Source organism: Lineus longissimus, chromosome 4, assembly GCF_910592395.1.
Source record: "Lineus longissimus chromosome 4, tnLinLong1.2, whole genome shotgun sequence".
In the NCBI taxonomy this organism is placed as follows: domain Eukaryota; kingdom Metazoa; phylum Nemertea; class Pilidiophora; order Heteronemertea; family Lineidae; genus Lineus; species Lineus longissimus.
The window spans coordinates 24871021-24887264 of NC_088311.1; the positions used below are offsets into that span (position 1 = coordinate 24871021).

The following is a 16244-nucleotide window of genomic DNA, read 5'->3' on the forward strand; positions in this document are numbered from 1 at the left end:
GGTATATTAGGAATAGTGAAAATTCTGAGATTTTTTGGTACCGACGACCACAACATATAATCTGTCGTGAAATAAAATCACTAAAAAAGCTATTTTTTAATATTTTAGTGCTAAAGTATTAAAAGTAGAGATAAATCGTTTGTTTTACGTAGATTAAATAATTTCAAAATAGCAATTAAAATAGTTTTTTACGCCATAACTTTGCGGCAGTATCATGGCCGACTGAGACAAAATTTGCAAAATTGCAGAAAAGTATCATACAAAGTTGCCGATTATTACGAAATCAAAATCACTTTGATAAAACAGAGAAATCACACACAAAGGAGAGTAATGGTTGCAACAGTTGCATCAAAAGTCCCTTTCTCAGAGATTGGTGGTTTGCTCGAAAAAATCGAAAAGCTATCGGCCAAAAAAGCTGTTTCTGAAACCAAGAAAAGCCTCGTCCGGGATTTCATCAAATCATGGCGAGAATTCCATGACAAACTTCATGCTGACGACCCCAACACGGTAGGGTTATGATTTTTGTAAAGGCCTATTTGCTAGTGATCAGAATGTGTGCATGTGTGTGTGTGGGGGGAGGTCTGATGGTTAGTTATCTAAAATACAAGCCGGCAGACGACACAAAATTGAAAATAGTTGCTGTCTGAACCGAAGGCTGAAGCCAGGTCGTCTGATTGTGCTTGTTAGGGCAAAGTGGTGATGGTGTGTGTCACAAGCAGTTTAGTAATAGTTGGGCCAGAATCAAATGGGATGAAGGGAAGGTCAAGGTGAACATTTCTAGTCGTTTGTAATTTGTGCCAGTCGAAATGAACCATACTGAGGAGTGAGGTGCCAAGTTTTCTCGAAAGATAAATCCAGAAAATGACTTTGTTTTAGTTTTGGACTGCACTAGTCCTAGATTCTTCTTTCATTTTAGACTGATTCGTTCTATGCAGCCATGAGGCTACTTGTTCCACAACTAGAGAAAGAACGAGCGGCATACGGTATCAAAGAGCACACTTTAGCCAAACATATGATTGATGTTCTTGGTCTTGCAAAGGAGGGCGCTGATGCACAGAAGTTGTTGAATTACAAGGCTCCAAAACATGCCAAGGGTGTAGGTATTTCCATGAGTGGTTGTCAGTTCACCTTAATGTTTTCATTGTTGGGTCTACCGACACAGCCTCTTGAGTCTTGTAGTTGTAAGGTTGAAAGTCAAGTTATCAAATATAGCAGACCATGTGACACATTTCCTGAATATTTCATGACATTTGTGTTGAAGAGTACAATGTACGCCAGTGGAACTTTGTTGATGGAATGATTCCCCCATATGAAACTGAAAGCAACCACTAAGTTATAGTTATTCAGTGGTAGAGATTCATATTTCCTTTCAGAATGTTGGTGACTTCGCAAGCGTGGCATATTTCGTACTTAAGAATCGATGTCCAGAGAAGGGGTCCCTAACCATTGAAGAAGTAAATGAGCACCTTGACTCAATATCCATCAACAATGCCAAGAAGAACAAACAGGGGGTCTTGAAAAGCATCATGCATCTGTTGAAGAATATGTCGGCCCTCGAACAGAAGTGGTTAATTCGTATGATCATGAAGGAGCTCAAATGTGGCATCAGTCAGCAGACGGTCTTCGCTCTGTTCCATGAGGATGCTGAGGACCTTTATAATGTTACCAACAGCTTGGAGAAGGTGAGCAGAGCAGGTGTGGTAAACAACACCCTATTCAGTGTTAACGCTACTCAGTGTCTGGAGATTGGAAATATTCTTAAATTAGCCAATCCCAAAGAAGAGCTAAATTCCTACGCAGGGGTTTAAAGTGGATGTCTGGAGGTTATTTCATTAATCACTTAAACCGATAGCCAAGAATACTGTAGAACAAACTCAAATATACCAGAATCAAACTCTCATATGCTAGAATAAGTGATAGGTTAGTGATAGGTAACTGGGGAAACCAGCCTATGAGCAATGCGTCAAGATGACTGATGGCAGTTGTGAAGTCTGTTATCCATTTCATTTGCAGGTTTGCCTGCAGCTCCGTGATCCAAATGTTCGACTCCACGAGATTGGCATTTCTCTCTTCCTTCCTTTCCGTCCTATGCTTGGCGAGAGAGCTGCTCCAAATAAAGTAGAAAAACTCATGGATTCAAAAGATTTCTTCATTGAGACGAAATATGACGGTGAAAGGATGCAGCTGCATAGAGATGAGGGCGAATACAAATACTTCTCCAGAGGGTAAGAAGTTAGCATTAAAATTCAACTGTGCCGCAGCAATGACAGCTTTCTCTTGATCAGCGTTAGAAACTAGGACTTCTCTAGCATGTGACAACCAATCTGTGAAGAAGTCAAAGTCACAACCTGACAAGTGGTGTAACGTCATGTGAGAGAAGGGGCATGTCATCCTGATGTTTCATTCATCATTGCACAAAGCACAGCTCATCGTATTCCTCTTTTCAGTGGCAATGACTACACCGGTACATATGGTAATGACATGTACCATGGCAACTTCACAAGCTACATTGATAACTGCTTCAAGCCAGGTGTCAAGTCGTGCATTCTGGATGGCGAGATGATGGGTTACAACCCAGAAACTAAAACTCTTGGTAGGTGCGAGTCATATAGGATAATTAGAAATATTGCTATGTAAATAAAATAAATCCTGGTTGGTTGCCACAAATGCTACTATTACCAGCAATCCTGGTGATGAAATACTTTCTCCTTGATGGATTGGTGACAGGTGATTACTTTCAGCCACTTCTTCATACAGTTCCTTTGAGTCCGTTTTTTGTGACAGATTTCCTTTAACTGTCATCTATTCGTCCTTTAGGTTCCAAGGGTGAAAACTTTGACATCAAAAGCACCAAGGAAATGGAGAACTACCATCCATGTTACTGTGTATTTGACGTCCTGATGTTGAATGGGAAAGTCTGGTCAAATAAACCCCTCACTGAGAGACTGGAGGCATTGGTGGAGATCTTCAATCCTGTCGAGGGACGCATATTTCTTGCTGAGAGGAGGAAAGGGAGAACTAAGTAGGTGTTTGACCCTTGTAACTCACAACTGCTATATTTTACTGAAAGCTGTCCTGATTACAGAGGTCAATCAAATGGATTGTCTTCTTGGGACAAGAAGCATGGCGATTTTTGGTCTTGGATGGTGTCTTTTAGAATGTAGGCTTGACATTCAAAAAACAGCACAAGGAATTAAGGTCAATGCTCATTTTATATTTTCAGTCAAGATGTAGCAGACGCCTTGAATGAGGCCATCGATGGGCGAGAGGAAGGGATCATGGTGAAGAGACCAGACTCCATCTACAAGCCCAACACAAGGAAAGGTGGCTGGTTCAAGATCAAGCCCGAGTACGTCGGAGGCCTAATGGACGAGCTCGACGTCTGTATCATAGGTGGTTATTTTGGTGTCGGTCACCGAGCTGGTATGATGTCACATTTCCTGTGTGGTGTTGCCGAGGCGGCCCCTGATGGTGAACATCCGACTGTGTTTCAGTCATTTTGTAAGGTAAGGATACAACGAGTGTTCACTGATAAATACTAGCCTTGTGAGATTATTCGTACTCCATTGCAGGAGGTAACACTCTATACAAAAGTCAATGTATATTTCCTTGCAAAGCAGGGGTAGAGAACATGAACCTCTCCTTGCATATTACTGAAGGAGGTAGTCACATAATGGAATCAACCTGGTGCTCTGGCTGATTTATAAATAAGTCAATTGTTACTTTATCGATAGTTTGGTTGAAGTGATGACTAACTCAACTTTGACTTTCTTGCAGGTGGGCTCGGGTTATTCTAAGAAAGAGTTGTTTGAATTTAACAGGAAACTTGCCAGCCATTGGAAACCTTTTGACAAGAAGAACCCTCCGAGATGTATTGTCCTTGCCTCAGGGTTCAAGGAGAAACCGGATGCTTACATTCACCCATCCAATTCATACATTGTTCAGGTAAGTAACATTGTCCAGGGTCGCTTGTAAACAATGACTGTATTCACATTGTATACTTTGACTTTTGAGACCTGTTTTTTGAACAATGTGACCTTGCATGCTTTCCTTACAGGTGAAAGCCGCTGAGATAATAGACAGTGATCGGTTCAAAACAGGCTGTACCCTTCGGTTCCCACGAGTTGAGAAGATACGGGATGACAAACATTGGTATGACTCCATGACGACGGCTGATGTGGAGGAATTAAAACAGGTAGGTGGCACCACTGTGGAACCACGCTTTTACTTACCAGATGACTCGGCGGGGAGGATTCATTTAAGATACCTTTTTTGATTGTCTCCATTCATTCTGAAATGTGTGGGCAGGCGACATCAGTACAAAGGGACTGTATGAAGGAGAGCATTCATCCTTGACTTTGAACTCCAAAATGTAACATTTCAGAAATCTGGTGGAAAACTTGCGAGTGGATTTGCTCTCGCTGATGATGATGAGGGTCCATCGAAGAAGAAGCGGAGGATTGTCCAGAGAAATGAACGACCAACCGTATCATCGCAGTTTAGAGGGGTCGATACTACGGCTATCAAAAAGGTAAATAAACAAATTGAAGAAGAGGTTTGGTTGTATTTGAGCAAGAATTCTGTCGTTGAAAAAGCACTGTATGAAAAGCCAACCCATGAATTATCAACTGTCATTAACTATTTCACTGCAGACATCTGAAGTGTTTCAAGATCTTGAGTTCTGCATCATGAACGGTACCGCCGAGTTCTCTAAAGCCCACCTGGAGCAGAAGGTTGTTGAGTTTGGTGGGCAGATCGTACAGAATGCTGACGAACAGAGCACCTTGTGTGTGGTGGCGGATAAGATCATCCTCAAAGTCAGGAACTATATCAAGAAAGACTGTTATGATGTGGTGAAAGCGACTTGGTTGGCGAGGTGTATTGAAGCAAAGAGATTTATACCATGGTAAGAGATTTACCTCTGTGATGGTCACTAATAAGTCTGTCTTGATCAGTTGAGTTAAGATACAAAGCATTACGTGAGATAACAATGGGTGCTATGCAAGCTTAATGCATGTCCTTTCATTGAAAGAACACTATATGTTTTATTTAGGGTACCATCTGACATGCACCACACAAGCCCCAAAACAACCAGGAAGTTTGCCTTCGACTATGATGCCTATGGAGACAGCTATTATGAAGATACGTCTGTACAGCAACTCAAGAGAGTCTTTCAGAAGGTCGAAGCTGAGGTAGGCATGGAGTGATAGAATGATAACAGCGTGTGGATTCAAATGGTTCAAGATTAGATTCGAGATAGTTTCTAGATACTAGATCCTTCATGCTAAGTACTGTTAAACATAAAACAAGAAAACATTTATTGGTTGTGGGCAGACATGAAGACAAGAGAAAGCAGTGTGCCTTCTGTGAGCAAAGTTGGCCTGACAAATAACTGTCACACCTGAATGTTTCAAATTGTTCTATACATGTACAATGCCAACTGTAGAATGTTGCAGTCCTACGCCTATCACCAGGGCTTATGAGTTCGTACATGTATGTAATATTGGATTGACCCTTTGATAGCTGTCCTCGTTGTCTTCATTATAGGGTGCTGCCAAGCCAGTCTCCCAGGAAGAAATAGCTGAATTTGAATCTGTCTACTTCCCTGATGACTCTCCTTATGGACTATTCAGGACATGCCGGTAGGTCTCATGGCCTGAATAACCACAGAACCAAGGTTTTTCCAGCTGAGGTTCTAGGGGAATCCTAAGATGAGTTGGCCCAATGATGCCTGGAACGATGGAGTGTCAAACACATTGGGGTGAATTCCATGACGTCAGTCAGGGAAGAACCCATGTCAAAATTAGCCACCCAGGTTAAGTCATGAAACATAGTGGTCAGCGTGGGGCAAGGCTGAATGTATAGAGTTTTAAGGCAGCTGAGCTTGGTGACATCAGTACATGTACTTGTTACCTCAGAAAAGGATGAAAAACATGGCCTGGCTACTTAGCAACAATTTTCAAAATTAAATTGAACATTCTTGATTTATTTCATCTGTTATGTTTCAGATTCTATATGGATAACAAGTTGGCAGTAGATGATGTGGATTCTGTGATACCGGACTGCAGCCTTGAACTGACAGCACTGGATATACGATTTCATGGTGGGACGGTCGTGGATAAACTTGACAAGAAAGTTTCACATCTTGTAGTACATTCCAGGTAAGATGAAGTATATACATTTTGAATCGATGTTAGCACAAAGTGGAACCGCCGTTAGTGGACACCACTGTAAGCATGAGGTTGTTGGTTTGTAAGACCAATGGGAACACATGCTGGAGTAACCTTTGTTCAAGCACAAGTTCTGAATGGGATCTGCGGCTGTTGTGTCGATGGAATCTCAAATCGATTGTACCTTTTCATTTCAGTGATTTGTCAAGAGTGCAGGAATTACGGAATCTTTCAAAGAAAAGAGAGAGAAACTTTCACATCGTTACTGAGGATTGGGTTAAGGACTGTATAGAATCAGATACATTGAAAACTGAGCGGTATTACGAACCACCAGCCTCATAGACATGATTTCACGAGCCTCGTAGATGCGTTTTCATTTCTCTTCATGGCCATATTTGTGTGAGATTAGTAGATTTTCAGCTGGATAAAGATGCACTTAACTGAATTTGAATTTGAAAAATTGGGACCGAACAAGGCCCTGTGTATAATGCATGCACCACTGCAATGATGATGTGTTAGGATGGGGCTCTCGGCATGTTTGGTTGGTCCGTCATTGTGGGAGATGCAATAATTCTTGATTTGTATATTGTAAGTGATCCGACATGAATATTATTGGTGCTCAGGATGTTAAACTTTAATCAAGCAAATTGCAACTGATATTATGATAATGAGCACATGATGTATTTGATTGGTCACAAATGTTATTTTCCACACTGTTCGAAAAATTTATAGATCAAACTCCCATTCAACATTAATTGCTGTCCATCAATCCAATCTCTGATCAAATTTCTTCGTGCAGGCATCATCAACACTATCTTAAAAGAATGTGCAGTGCACTTGTATGTATGGTGAATGTATGTTGTTTATAGATTGTATATGAAAATAAAAATTTATTTTAGTTACACTTCTCGTTCTGTTTTCTATACATTTGTATCCTGATACAGTGATAGCACTCAAGGAACTGACCGGTGGTCCACATCTTCTGAAGGCAGTCCAGGCTAGCCAGTATCGACCCTCCCATCCACACACATTACTCTCATGATGTAATGATGATGATGCAGTGTCCCGTGACTCTAATTTCCATTCTGTGTCACTCTGACAGGTCATGAAGTGACATGATGACACGCAGTGCACAAAACTCGAACAAGTCGAAGAGGGGAATGTGGGTTGTACCCCTTCCAAACTACAAAATCAGTGCTTAGACCTTGAATGTAAAGTCATTTAAAAGCATCTTTTGTTGTCTTGATTTACTCTATTTTCATTATCAGCTATGCTTGGCCTGTTTTTCTTGCTGTGATCGAGAATATTAGCAATTATGTGAGGAAAACTGGAAGTGCTGTCTGCTCAAAACATGCACTTTAAATTTGAGCTATTTTGCACCAATGTAATAAATAATTGTAATTGATTTTCTATAAATCAATAAATTTGATTCATAAAAGCTTAGTTATTGTATTATTTATAACATCTAAGTCAATATCAGAACTTTTTACGACAGACAAATGATGTAAAATTACTTATAAGTTATCAAAACATCTAAACTCTTGTTACAGGTTGGTGACTTTTAGTTACAAATCCACCGCTGGGAGCGCTGTAAAATTTCAGAAAACACGTTTTGCACTTTTCAAATGGCAATTTCTCTCGATTTCTGCGTCTGTTGATTTCAAAACCAGCAAAATGCAGGTGTCGAATCCGAATAATATTAAGATCTACAACCTTAGTGCTGGAAAGTCGCTTCCAGAGGTCAGTATTGCGGAGAAATTTGATAGTCTATGTTGGATTAAACTTTGTGTACATTTCCCTGTACATTCAATCATAAGACATGTAAGATGGTCCGGTGTACAACAGCAGCAGCAGACCCCTCAAACAAATCTGTGGTGTGATTCTCTCCTGTCAAATGATGGGATTTTTGTGCTTTGTCTTCCATGCCATTGAGAGTTGGACTAGGTGTATTTTACTGTTGTAGAGAAAACAAGATTTATACGTTTTTTTCTTCTCATTTTACTCTTCTTAGTGGCTCTCTGACCGCAAGAGAAGATCACTGCTCAAGAAAGATGTTGGTAAGTGAAAAGCATTGTCAACCACTTACGCTAGTTTATGAACCTCACAATGATGCCGTACAGCATTTGGTTGCAGGGATAACCTGGAAAAAGTTCAGCCAAGGACACCTAATGTGGCACAACTTGTAAATCAATTTCATGCAACTTTTTCATGCTGATGAGAATGAGAAACACATTAAGACTGCTGAACTTTAAGGACTCGGAGGACTTCTGAAATGGAGTGGTAGATTCATGAAAATAACAGTGGCTGCTGTGAGAGTATTTACTGTTAAAATATAACTATTTGTCTCCTTGCTTCCTCTTTCACTCAGACATACAAAGGAGAATCGAGTTACTTCAAGACTTTGAGATGCCAACTGTTAGTAATTGCATCAAAATGACTCCAGATAACCGATACCTTTTTGTCACAGGTAAGAACATTCTAACATATAAGTTGTGATATAAGAAAATGTATTCTGAAAAGAACAAAAAAAGAAATTGAATGATTGAATTGCATTTTACCCTTTAGCAGTCTGATATTAAATTACAGAATTCATTTCAATAGTTTGTCTCCCTAGCCTTTTCTGACTGGAAATTATTGGATAAAATGATGAACTGAGGAGTCAGGTTAATGGAAAGTGTAGTTTTTAAATTTGTTCCTTGACAAGGAGAATTCCTTGGGGGGTTTTTGTCCCATTTTTGATCCCTTGCCTATGATCATTTATCGATTCCAGGTGTTTATAAACCAAGAGTGCGGTGCTATGATGTTTCTCAGATGTCCATGAAGTTTGAAAGGTGCATGGATTCCGAAGTTGTAAAGTTTGATGTATTATCAGATGACTACTCAAAGGTAAATATATTGTTCTTTACCTCAGACGATTTTATGATATTATACGGTAGTCGAACAGGTATCTAATATCAGAGTTTATTTTCTTTCAGCTTGTTTTCCTTCAAAGTGACCGTTATGTTGAATTCCATGCTCAGTATGGACGTTATTATCGCACAAGAATACCCAAATATGGCCGTGATATGGCGTATCATTCGGCGAGTTGTGATATGTATTTTGTTGGTGTTAGGTGAGTGGATATCCACATTATTATAACATCTGGCCCCATTCTGGCAAAACAGCTTTATGAAGGAATATGATGGTCAATAGAAATCAGTGTCATAAATTTCTGTCAAACATTTTTAAAGTCTATAGTCTAAAGACACTAGAAGATCTCGCCTCGTCCAGCCATCCAATTCTTTTTTTAAGCTGGATTTCATTTGATTTACATGCATGCTATTATTGGCTTTATTTCATATTACTTCCAATATTATTTTTCAGTCCTGAAGTGTACCGATTAAATTTAGAACAGGGGCGATTTTTAAATCCATTAAAAACAAGTGCAAAGTAAGTAGTTTACCTGCCTTTATCTTAATTAAATTGAAAGGGAAAACTTTTATTCTGGTTCCATAGTATTCTTACATAAAAATGTATTCTTTTCTTTCCAGTGAAATTCTATGTTGCCAGATAAATCCACATCATAATTTATTCACTTGTGGCACAGCTGAGGTAAGTAGAAGTGTGCATTCCTTCTTGAGTCGTCTCGTTTACTTTTCTTCTGAATCTCTGGTTTGTCATCGTTCCCAGTTTCAGTGTTTCCTTCAGGTCATCATTTGCCGATGATGTCAGAACAGTCCTACTTATACCACCATGATTTCTGTTTGCAGGGTAAAGTTGAAGCTTGGGATCCACGATGTCGAACTCGAGCAGGGATTCTGGATGTAGCTACAGGAATCAGTGCTCATAATGATGGGGATCTAGATGGTCTTCCTGCCGTCACTGCCTTGACATATAGAGATGGTTTGAATATGGCTGTAGGGACAAGCACAGGACATGTAAGCTATGGTGGACAAGTGAAGTTGGGGTTGCTAGTTGTGATATCGTCATCCACTTGATTTCATTGGAGGGTAAAATAAGTGTGTTTGGTGTTCTCCTGGCCCAATATTCTTAGCTTGTCTGCCCTACCTAATATCACATTCTTCAGAACATGTGTATGATCCATCATGTCAGAACAATTCTGACCATTGCCAAGATGACAGAAGATTTCATGTATACCTAATCTGTGCATGGTGCGGGTTGAGGGGGAAGGAGAAGCCACTTGGGCATGCAGTCCGAAAAAAAGGGAGCATGGCATTGTAACTATTGGTTCCTTCAGGTTGCCCTGTACGACATCAGATCTCCACACCCGGTGCTAGTCAAAGATCACATGTACGGTTTACCCATCAAGAAGGTGGCCTTCCATCAGGCGGAGCGCGAGTTAGTCATCTCCATTGATAAGAAGATACTGAAAATATGGGACAGAAATAATGTAAGTTCATAATTCTTTGTTTTGTAGAAGTGTTGTGGATCAGGGTCTAGTCGTCGGGTCAGACTAAGGTTCTTCCTCTCTGCTTTGTGCCACTGCCGAGACCCTCTGGTTCGAGGGTCTTAAATGAGTTACAACAGAAAGGATGGTAGCATATGATATTGCCAGTGAAATCTGACAACAGGCTCAGATGGCTCAGACATGTCTTCCTCATGGCGTAGCTCAGCTGAGTAAGATAGGGGACGACAGATTTAGACTCTCTGGTAAACAGCATTCATTGTTTCAGCACCATTATCAACTTTTTATTTGAATTTCAGGGCAAAGCTTTTACCTCAGTGGAGCCAGGGACATATCTAAATGACCTATGTGTGGTCCAGGGTTCTGGCTTATTCTTCCTTGCCACTGAAGCACCCAAGATGTTAACATATTATATTCCGGTAAGTCACAATTTGTACCATAGGCAAGTTTAAATGGAAAGAGGTGTACCACAAGGGAGGTTCCATCATTATGAAACATTAAGAAGTCGTGACTCCATGAAATAGTATTTTGTCAAGGTCTTTGCCAAGAAGTAACATGCACTACTCCATGTTCTTGTACGCCAGTAACCACATTTGTTAAAATCTCCTTGCAGACCCTTGGTCCTGCTCCGAAGTGGTGTGCCTTCTTAGATAGCATGACAGAAGAACTGGAGGAAAGTGCCACGCCAATGGGTAAGTGAATCCTACAAATGGCTGCCAATAACAGAATAATGGTTGCTAGTAAATAACACATTCTGGTGATCTGGGTCTGTCTCAAAGCATTTTACAGCTATTGCCACTCGCTGTCACTGATTCTCTATGTATCTTTATCATGTCAATCTTTACTTTCAGTTTATGATGACTATAAATTCGCCACCCGCCACGAGCTTGAAGAGCTGGGCTTGACACATCTCATTGGCAGCAATCTGTTACGGGCCTACATGCATGGCTACTTCATGGACATGAGGCTGTTCAGGAAAGCTAAGGCGATCGCTGATCCATTCGCTTATGATGAATACAGGATGCAGAAGATTAAACAGAAGATGGATGAGCAGAGGGCGAACAGGGTTCAAATAAAGGTGCGGTTTTTATAATCGTGTTGTTTCTTCGACACAGATTACCTGACTGGAGTTTGCGAGGAACCAATCAGGTTGCATCACAGCTTCAAAATGGCCTCCGGATGACTTAGTAGTAGAAATGTTCTCCTGCTGCATCATTAGTATGAATTAAAAACGTTTCTCTGTCTGTTTTAGAAACTGCCCAAGGTGAACAAGATGCTGGCTGAGAAGTTAATGGACCAAGAAGAAGAACCACTGAAGAAAAAGAAGGTAAACCTTATAGAGACTTTTCATATTTCATTAGTAGTCTTATGATTCACCTGTGCTTTCTCCTGTCTGCCGGCTGAGCATAGAATCCACTCAAGCTGCCATCTTGATTTTCAACAGTCTGATAGAAACCTGATGCCCGGGTGTGCTAACAGAAGTACAGGGGCAATGTATACATGGTCCCATTTTCTACCAGGCAACCGACCATTTGCTGATTTTGATGAATACCCCCCCCTCACATTATTGGTTGTCTTGCAGTATTTTACTAATGGTTTTCTCTCGTCACCAGGGAATACCAAACTTACTCAAGGATGAGCGATTCTCTGCATTGTTTGCCAACCCTGACTTTGAGGTCGACACGGAGAGTCCTGATTATCGTCTGCTCAACCCAGTAGTCTCCAAACTTGACAAACAGAGAATGAAGAAGAAAAGGCACCAGGAGGTTGCCATGGAAATAGAGGAGGTAGGAACATTGTACTAAAAAGTGTTGATGTCAGTCTGGCTGGAATCTTGGTTTTTGAAGCGATGCTGGGTATTGATATCAACTTCAAGGTTGGTGGAGGCCTAGTGGATTTCAGCCAAATATTCTGAGCTGTTACATGTATGCATGACCTTGCTGCCTTGTTGGGAACAGTTTTCATTGGAAAAACATTCAATTTTACCAATATTCCCCTTTGAAAATTGTTCTCTGTTGGGGCCATTCGAAGTGAAGCATCCTGACTCTTGGTTCAACAAACTCGCAAGGGAGAGTTGTCTGAGGAGGTAGCAAGATCAGAAACTTGGGTATGAACCTTCAATATGAGTCTTGGAATACAATGTACAAGTTATCAGGTTGTTTCTCTCTGCAGGATGAAGAACGAGAAGGTCATCCGAGTGATGTTGAGAGTGATTCCTCCGATGATGATCGGGAATGGGAGAAGGAGGTGCAGCAACAGCATCGGCAGATTAGGCAGGAGGAGAAGATGAAGAAGAGAGAGGAGTATCTTGCGCGCAAGTTGAAACCAAAGTTCATGGAACTCAAAAGTGGCGAGGACTTCTCAAGTTTGCATGCGAAGAAGAAGAGAGAATCTCGGTAGGTTTGGTTTGTTTTATGTGTCATTAGCATGAACTGTAATGGGTTGCCAACTTACTAAAGGCCTGTAGATGGGGCAGCAAGATGTAGACCTTTTCAATGCCTGTGTGAACATAACGCCAACAGCTGATGATGTAGAAGATGTCACATGATGCCACAAGTAGCTTTGCCTTGTTGTCATGCTTTGTATTCAGAAATTGTCAAGGTCATCACCAAAGACTTGCATCGAACTTGATTCTCTTGTTATTAAGTAAACCATTAAGTCATCGCAAGTTTTTTCTCCCCAGGAAAAGTCTTGGTGACCGTGTCCAAAAGGAAGTTGAGTCGGGTGTTGCAACACTAACTGGTGCAGGTGGTGGCAGCCGAGAAATGACATTCTCACTCAGGAAAAGTGAGAAAGATAAACAGCGGAGAGTAGAGGCGAGAGAGCATCACCAGGAACGGAAAGAATTGCGACGATCCGCGGGGGACATTACCAAAAAAATTCAACACAAACCGAAATATTGGATGGGAAAACGGGTGCAGTGATTATCTTGGTTTGTCATGTGTTTATGAAGGAGAGACTGAATTGATAAATAGTTCTCACTCAGAAAGACTGAGAAGGGAAAACTGTTGTGTTTTGTGAATGCAGTCGGGAACCATTTTATGTTGTGGCATGGCCGCATTTGTTAGTGATGGACTTATCAAGTTGCAAAAGTATACCTGTATGATAGTTAATCAGTCGGCAGTACTTGCATGTCTCTCCTGTTGGTAGGACACGCTTTTGTTTCCCGAGTGAGAAACGTTGTTTATAAAGTCTCTATATCTATTTGTCTGCAGTCTGCAGAGTTGATAAAAACTGAACGAACAGTTGGTTGTGAGTACTTTGATATAAAAATAAAAACTCTACGATTCCATATTACTTGCTTTTTATTTAGTCATACAACTGCACTCTACCAGTTCTCAACACTCCGTCAGGTGGTTGTTCCATGTCCAAGTGCTGTCTCCATCAGTCAGGCCCAAGGACAGACGCCAGTCTGTCATTGGATTCTCAGTCTCCAGTTCCTAAAGAGGGTACATTGTAACTGTATGAGGTCTAAAACCTGATCTTGGTATAAATATCCTTGCATGTGGCTATCAAGTGCATTTCATGTTCTCGAGTCGCATATCCACATGGTCTGCTGAAATAATGACGCTGGTGCAGACAGTTGAAAAGTGATCCACACTATTCACGTCAAGCTTAAGGTTGTGACTATGTCTTTGAGACCACCCAGCGCCTGATATCATCACCCAGGCTGTGACAGTGTCTCTGATAGGACCATCCTGGTCTGACAGCATTGATTGATAATGATATCACCACCCTGGTTGTGACACTGCTCTTATTTCCACGTGCTTGTGCCCACACATGGCTCTCATCTTTACTACTGGAAACACGGTGGAGCAGCAAGGACGTGATTTGGCCTGGCTGTGACCGTCTCATCTCTCACCAGGTTGGCAACACAGTGGAGCAGCAAGGACGTGATTTGGCCTGGCTGTGACCGTCTCATCTCTCTCACCATGTTTGCAATTCGGCGGAGCAGCCAGGACGTGATTCGGCCTGGCTGTGACCATCTCATCTCTCTCACCATGTTACGGTGGAGCAGCCATGGCCAGGACCGATTCGGCCTGGCTGTGACTGTCTCGTCCCACTCGCCGTGTTGGCAACACGGTGGAGCAGCCAGGACTGATTCGGCCTGGTTGTGATCGTCTCATCTCTCTCACCATGCTGTCAACACGGTGGAGCAGCCAGGACCGATTCGGCCTGGCTGTGACTGTCTCGTCCCACTCGCCGTGTTGGCAACACGGTGGAGCAGCCAGGACTGATTCGGCCTGGTTGTGATCGTCTCATCTCTCTCACCATGCTGTCAACACGGTGGAGCAGCCAGGACTGATTCGGCCTGGCTGTGACCGTCTCATCTCTCTCATCATGTTGGCAACACGGTGGAGCAGCCATGGCCAGGACCGATTCGGCCTGGCTGTGACTGTCTCGTCCCACTCGCTGTGTTGGCAACACGGTGGAGCAGCCAGGACTGATTCGGCCTGGTTGTGATCGTCTCATCTCTCTCACCATGCTGTCAACACGGTGGAGCAGCAATGACTGATTCGGCCTCGCTGTGACTGTCTCATCCCTCTCACCGTGTTGGCAGCACGGTGGAGCAGCAATGACTGATTCGGCCTCGCTGTGACTGTCTCATCCCTCTCACCGTGTTGGCAGGACGGTAGAGCAGCCAGGACTGATTCGGCTTAGCTGTGACTGTCTCATCCCTCTCACCGTGTTGGCAGCACGGTGGAGCAGCCAGGACTGATTCGGCTTAGCTGTGACTGTCTCATCTCTCTCACCGTGTTGGCAACACGATGGAGCAACCAGGACTGATTCGGCTTAGCTGTGCCTGTCTCATCTCTCTCACCGTGTTGGCAACACGATGGAGCAACCAGGACTGATTCGGCCTCGCTGTGACTGTCTCATCCCTCTCACCGTGTTGGCAGCACGGTGGAGCAGCCAGGACTGAATCGGCCTGGCTGTGACTGTCTCATCCCTCTCACCCTGTTGGCAACACGGTGGAGCAGCCAGGACTGATTCGGCCTGGCTGTGACCGTCTCGAATCTCTTGATGTTAACAAGAGGTTGGAGCAGCCAGGAGTGATTCGGCCTGGCTGTGACCGTCTTGTCTCTCTTGATGTTAACAAGAGGTTGGAGCAGCCAGGACTGATTCGGCTCAGCTGTGACTGTCTCATCTCTCACCGTGTTGGCAACACCGTTGGGCAGACAAGACTGATGTGGCCTGGCTGTGACCATCTCATCCCTCCCCTTCTTGCAACACCGTTGAGGAGCCAGGACTGATTCGGCCTGGCTGTGACTGTCTCATCTCTCTCACCGTGTTGGCAACACAGTGGAGCAGACAGGACTGATTCGGCCTGGCTGTGACTGTCTCATCACTCTCATCATGTTGGCAACACGGTGGAGCAGCCAGGACTGATTCGGCCCGGCTGTGACTGCCTCATCTCTCTCACCATGTTGACAACTTGGCAGAGCAGCAAGGACTGATTCGGCCTGGCTGAGACTGTCTCATCTCTCTCACCATGTTGGCAACACGGTGGAGCAGCAAGGTCTGGTTCGGCCTGGCTGTGACTGTCTCATCTCTCTCATCATGTTGGCAACACGGTGGAGCAGCCAGAACTGATGTGGCCTGGCTGCGACTGTCTCATCTCTCTCATGATGTTGGCAACACGGTAGAGCAGCCAGGACTGATTTGGC

The 16244-nt window shown here is 42.8% G+C and overlaps 2 protein-coding genes across 2 annotated transcripts; both read left to right on the forward strand.

Moving 5' to 3' along the window:
• Positions 1-220: 220 nt before the first annotated feature.
• LOC135487055 (DNA ligase 4-like) lies at positions 221-7072 on the forward strand. The gene is made up of 15 exons (XM_064770381.1): positions 221-507; positions 917-1096; positions 1374-1682; positions 2014-2225; positions 2448-2593; positions 2818-3022; positions 3224-3506; positions 3778-3945; positions 4058-4195; positions 4385-4531; positions 4653-4906; positions 5054-5192; positions 5548-5642; positions 6009-6161; positions 6368-7072. The coding sequence occupies exons 1-15, from the start codon at positions 331-333 to the stop codon at positions 6510-6512; spliced, it is 2751 nt and encodes a 916-aa protein (XP_064626451.1). The 5' UTR covers positions 221-330; the 3' UTR covers positions 6513-7072.
• Positions 7073-7756: 684 nt separating this feature from the next.
• Positions 7757-13867, forward strand: LOC135487058 (nucleolar protein 10-like). The gene is made up of 16 exons (XM_064770385.1): positions 7757-7910; positions 8182-8227; positions 8539-8637; positions 8941-9056; positions 9146-9282; positions 9534-9599; positions 9701-9761; positions 9920-10087; positions 10408-10560; positions 10875-10994; positions 11189-11267; positions 11427-11653; positions 11828-11902; positions 12189-12362; positions 12748-12971; positions 13259-13867. The coding sequence occupies exons 1-16, from the start codon at positions 7845-7847 to the stop codon at positions 13497-13499; spliced, it is 2052 nt and encodes a 683-aa protein (XP_064626455.1). The 5' UTR covers positions 7757-7844; the 3' UTR covers positions 13500-13867.
• The last annotated feature ends 2377 nt before the right edge of the window (positions 13868-16244 follow it).

Excerpts from the sequence above, each read along its gene's own strand:
- LOC135487055 (XM_064770381.1), top strand. The coding sequence starts at position 331 with ATGGTTGCAACAGTTGCATCAAAAGTCCCTTTCTCAGAGATTGGTGGT. Across the intron at positions 2,226-2,447 it reads TACAAATACTTCTCCAGAGG|TGGCAATGACTACACCGGTA; the intron begins GTAAGAAGTTAG and ends TCCTCTTTTCAG. Across the intron at positions 5,643-6,008 it reads GGACTATTCAGGACATGCCG|ATTCTATATGGATAACAAGT; the intron begins GTAGGTCTCATG and ends GTTATGTTTCAG.
- LOC135487058 (XM_064770385.1), top strand. The coding sequence starts at position 7,845 with ATGCAGGTGTCGAATCCGAATAATATTAAGATCTACAACCTTAGTGCT. Across the intron at positions 7,911-8,181 it reads CTGGAAAGTCGCTTCCAGAG|TGGCTCTCTGACCGCAAGAG; the intron begins GTCAGTATTGCG and ends TACTCTTCTTAG. Across the intron at positions 9,600-9,700 it reads CCATTAAAAACAAGTGCAAA|TGAAATTCTATGTTGCCAGA; the intron begins GTAAGTAGTTTA and ends TTTTCTTTCCAG.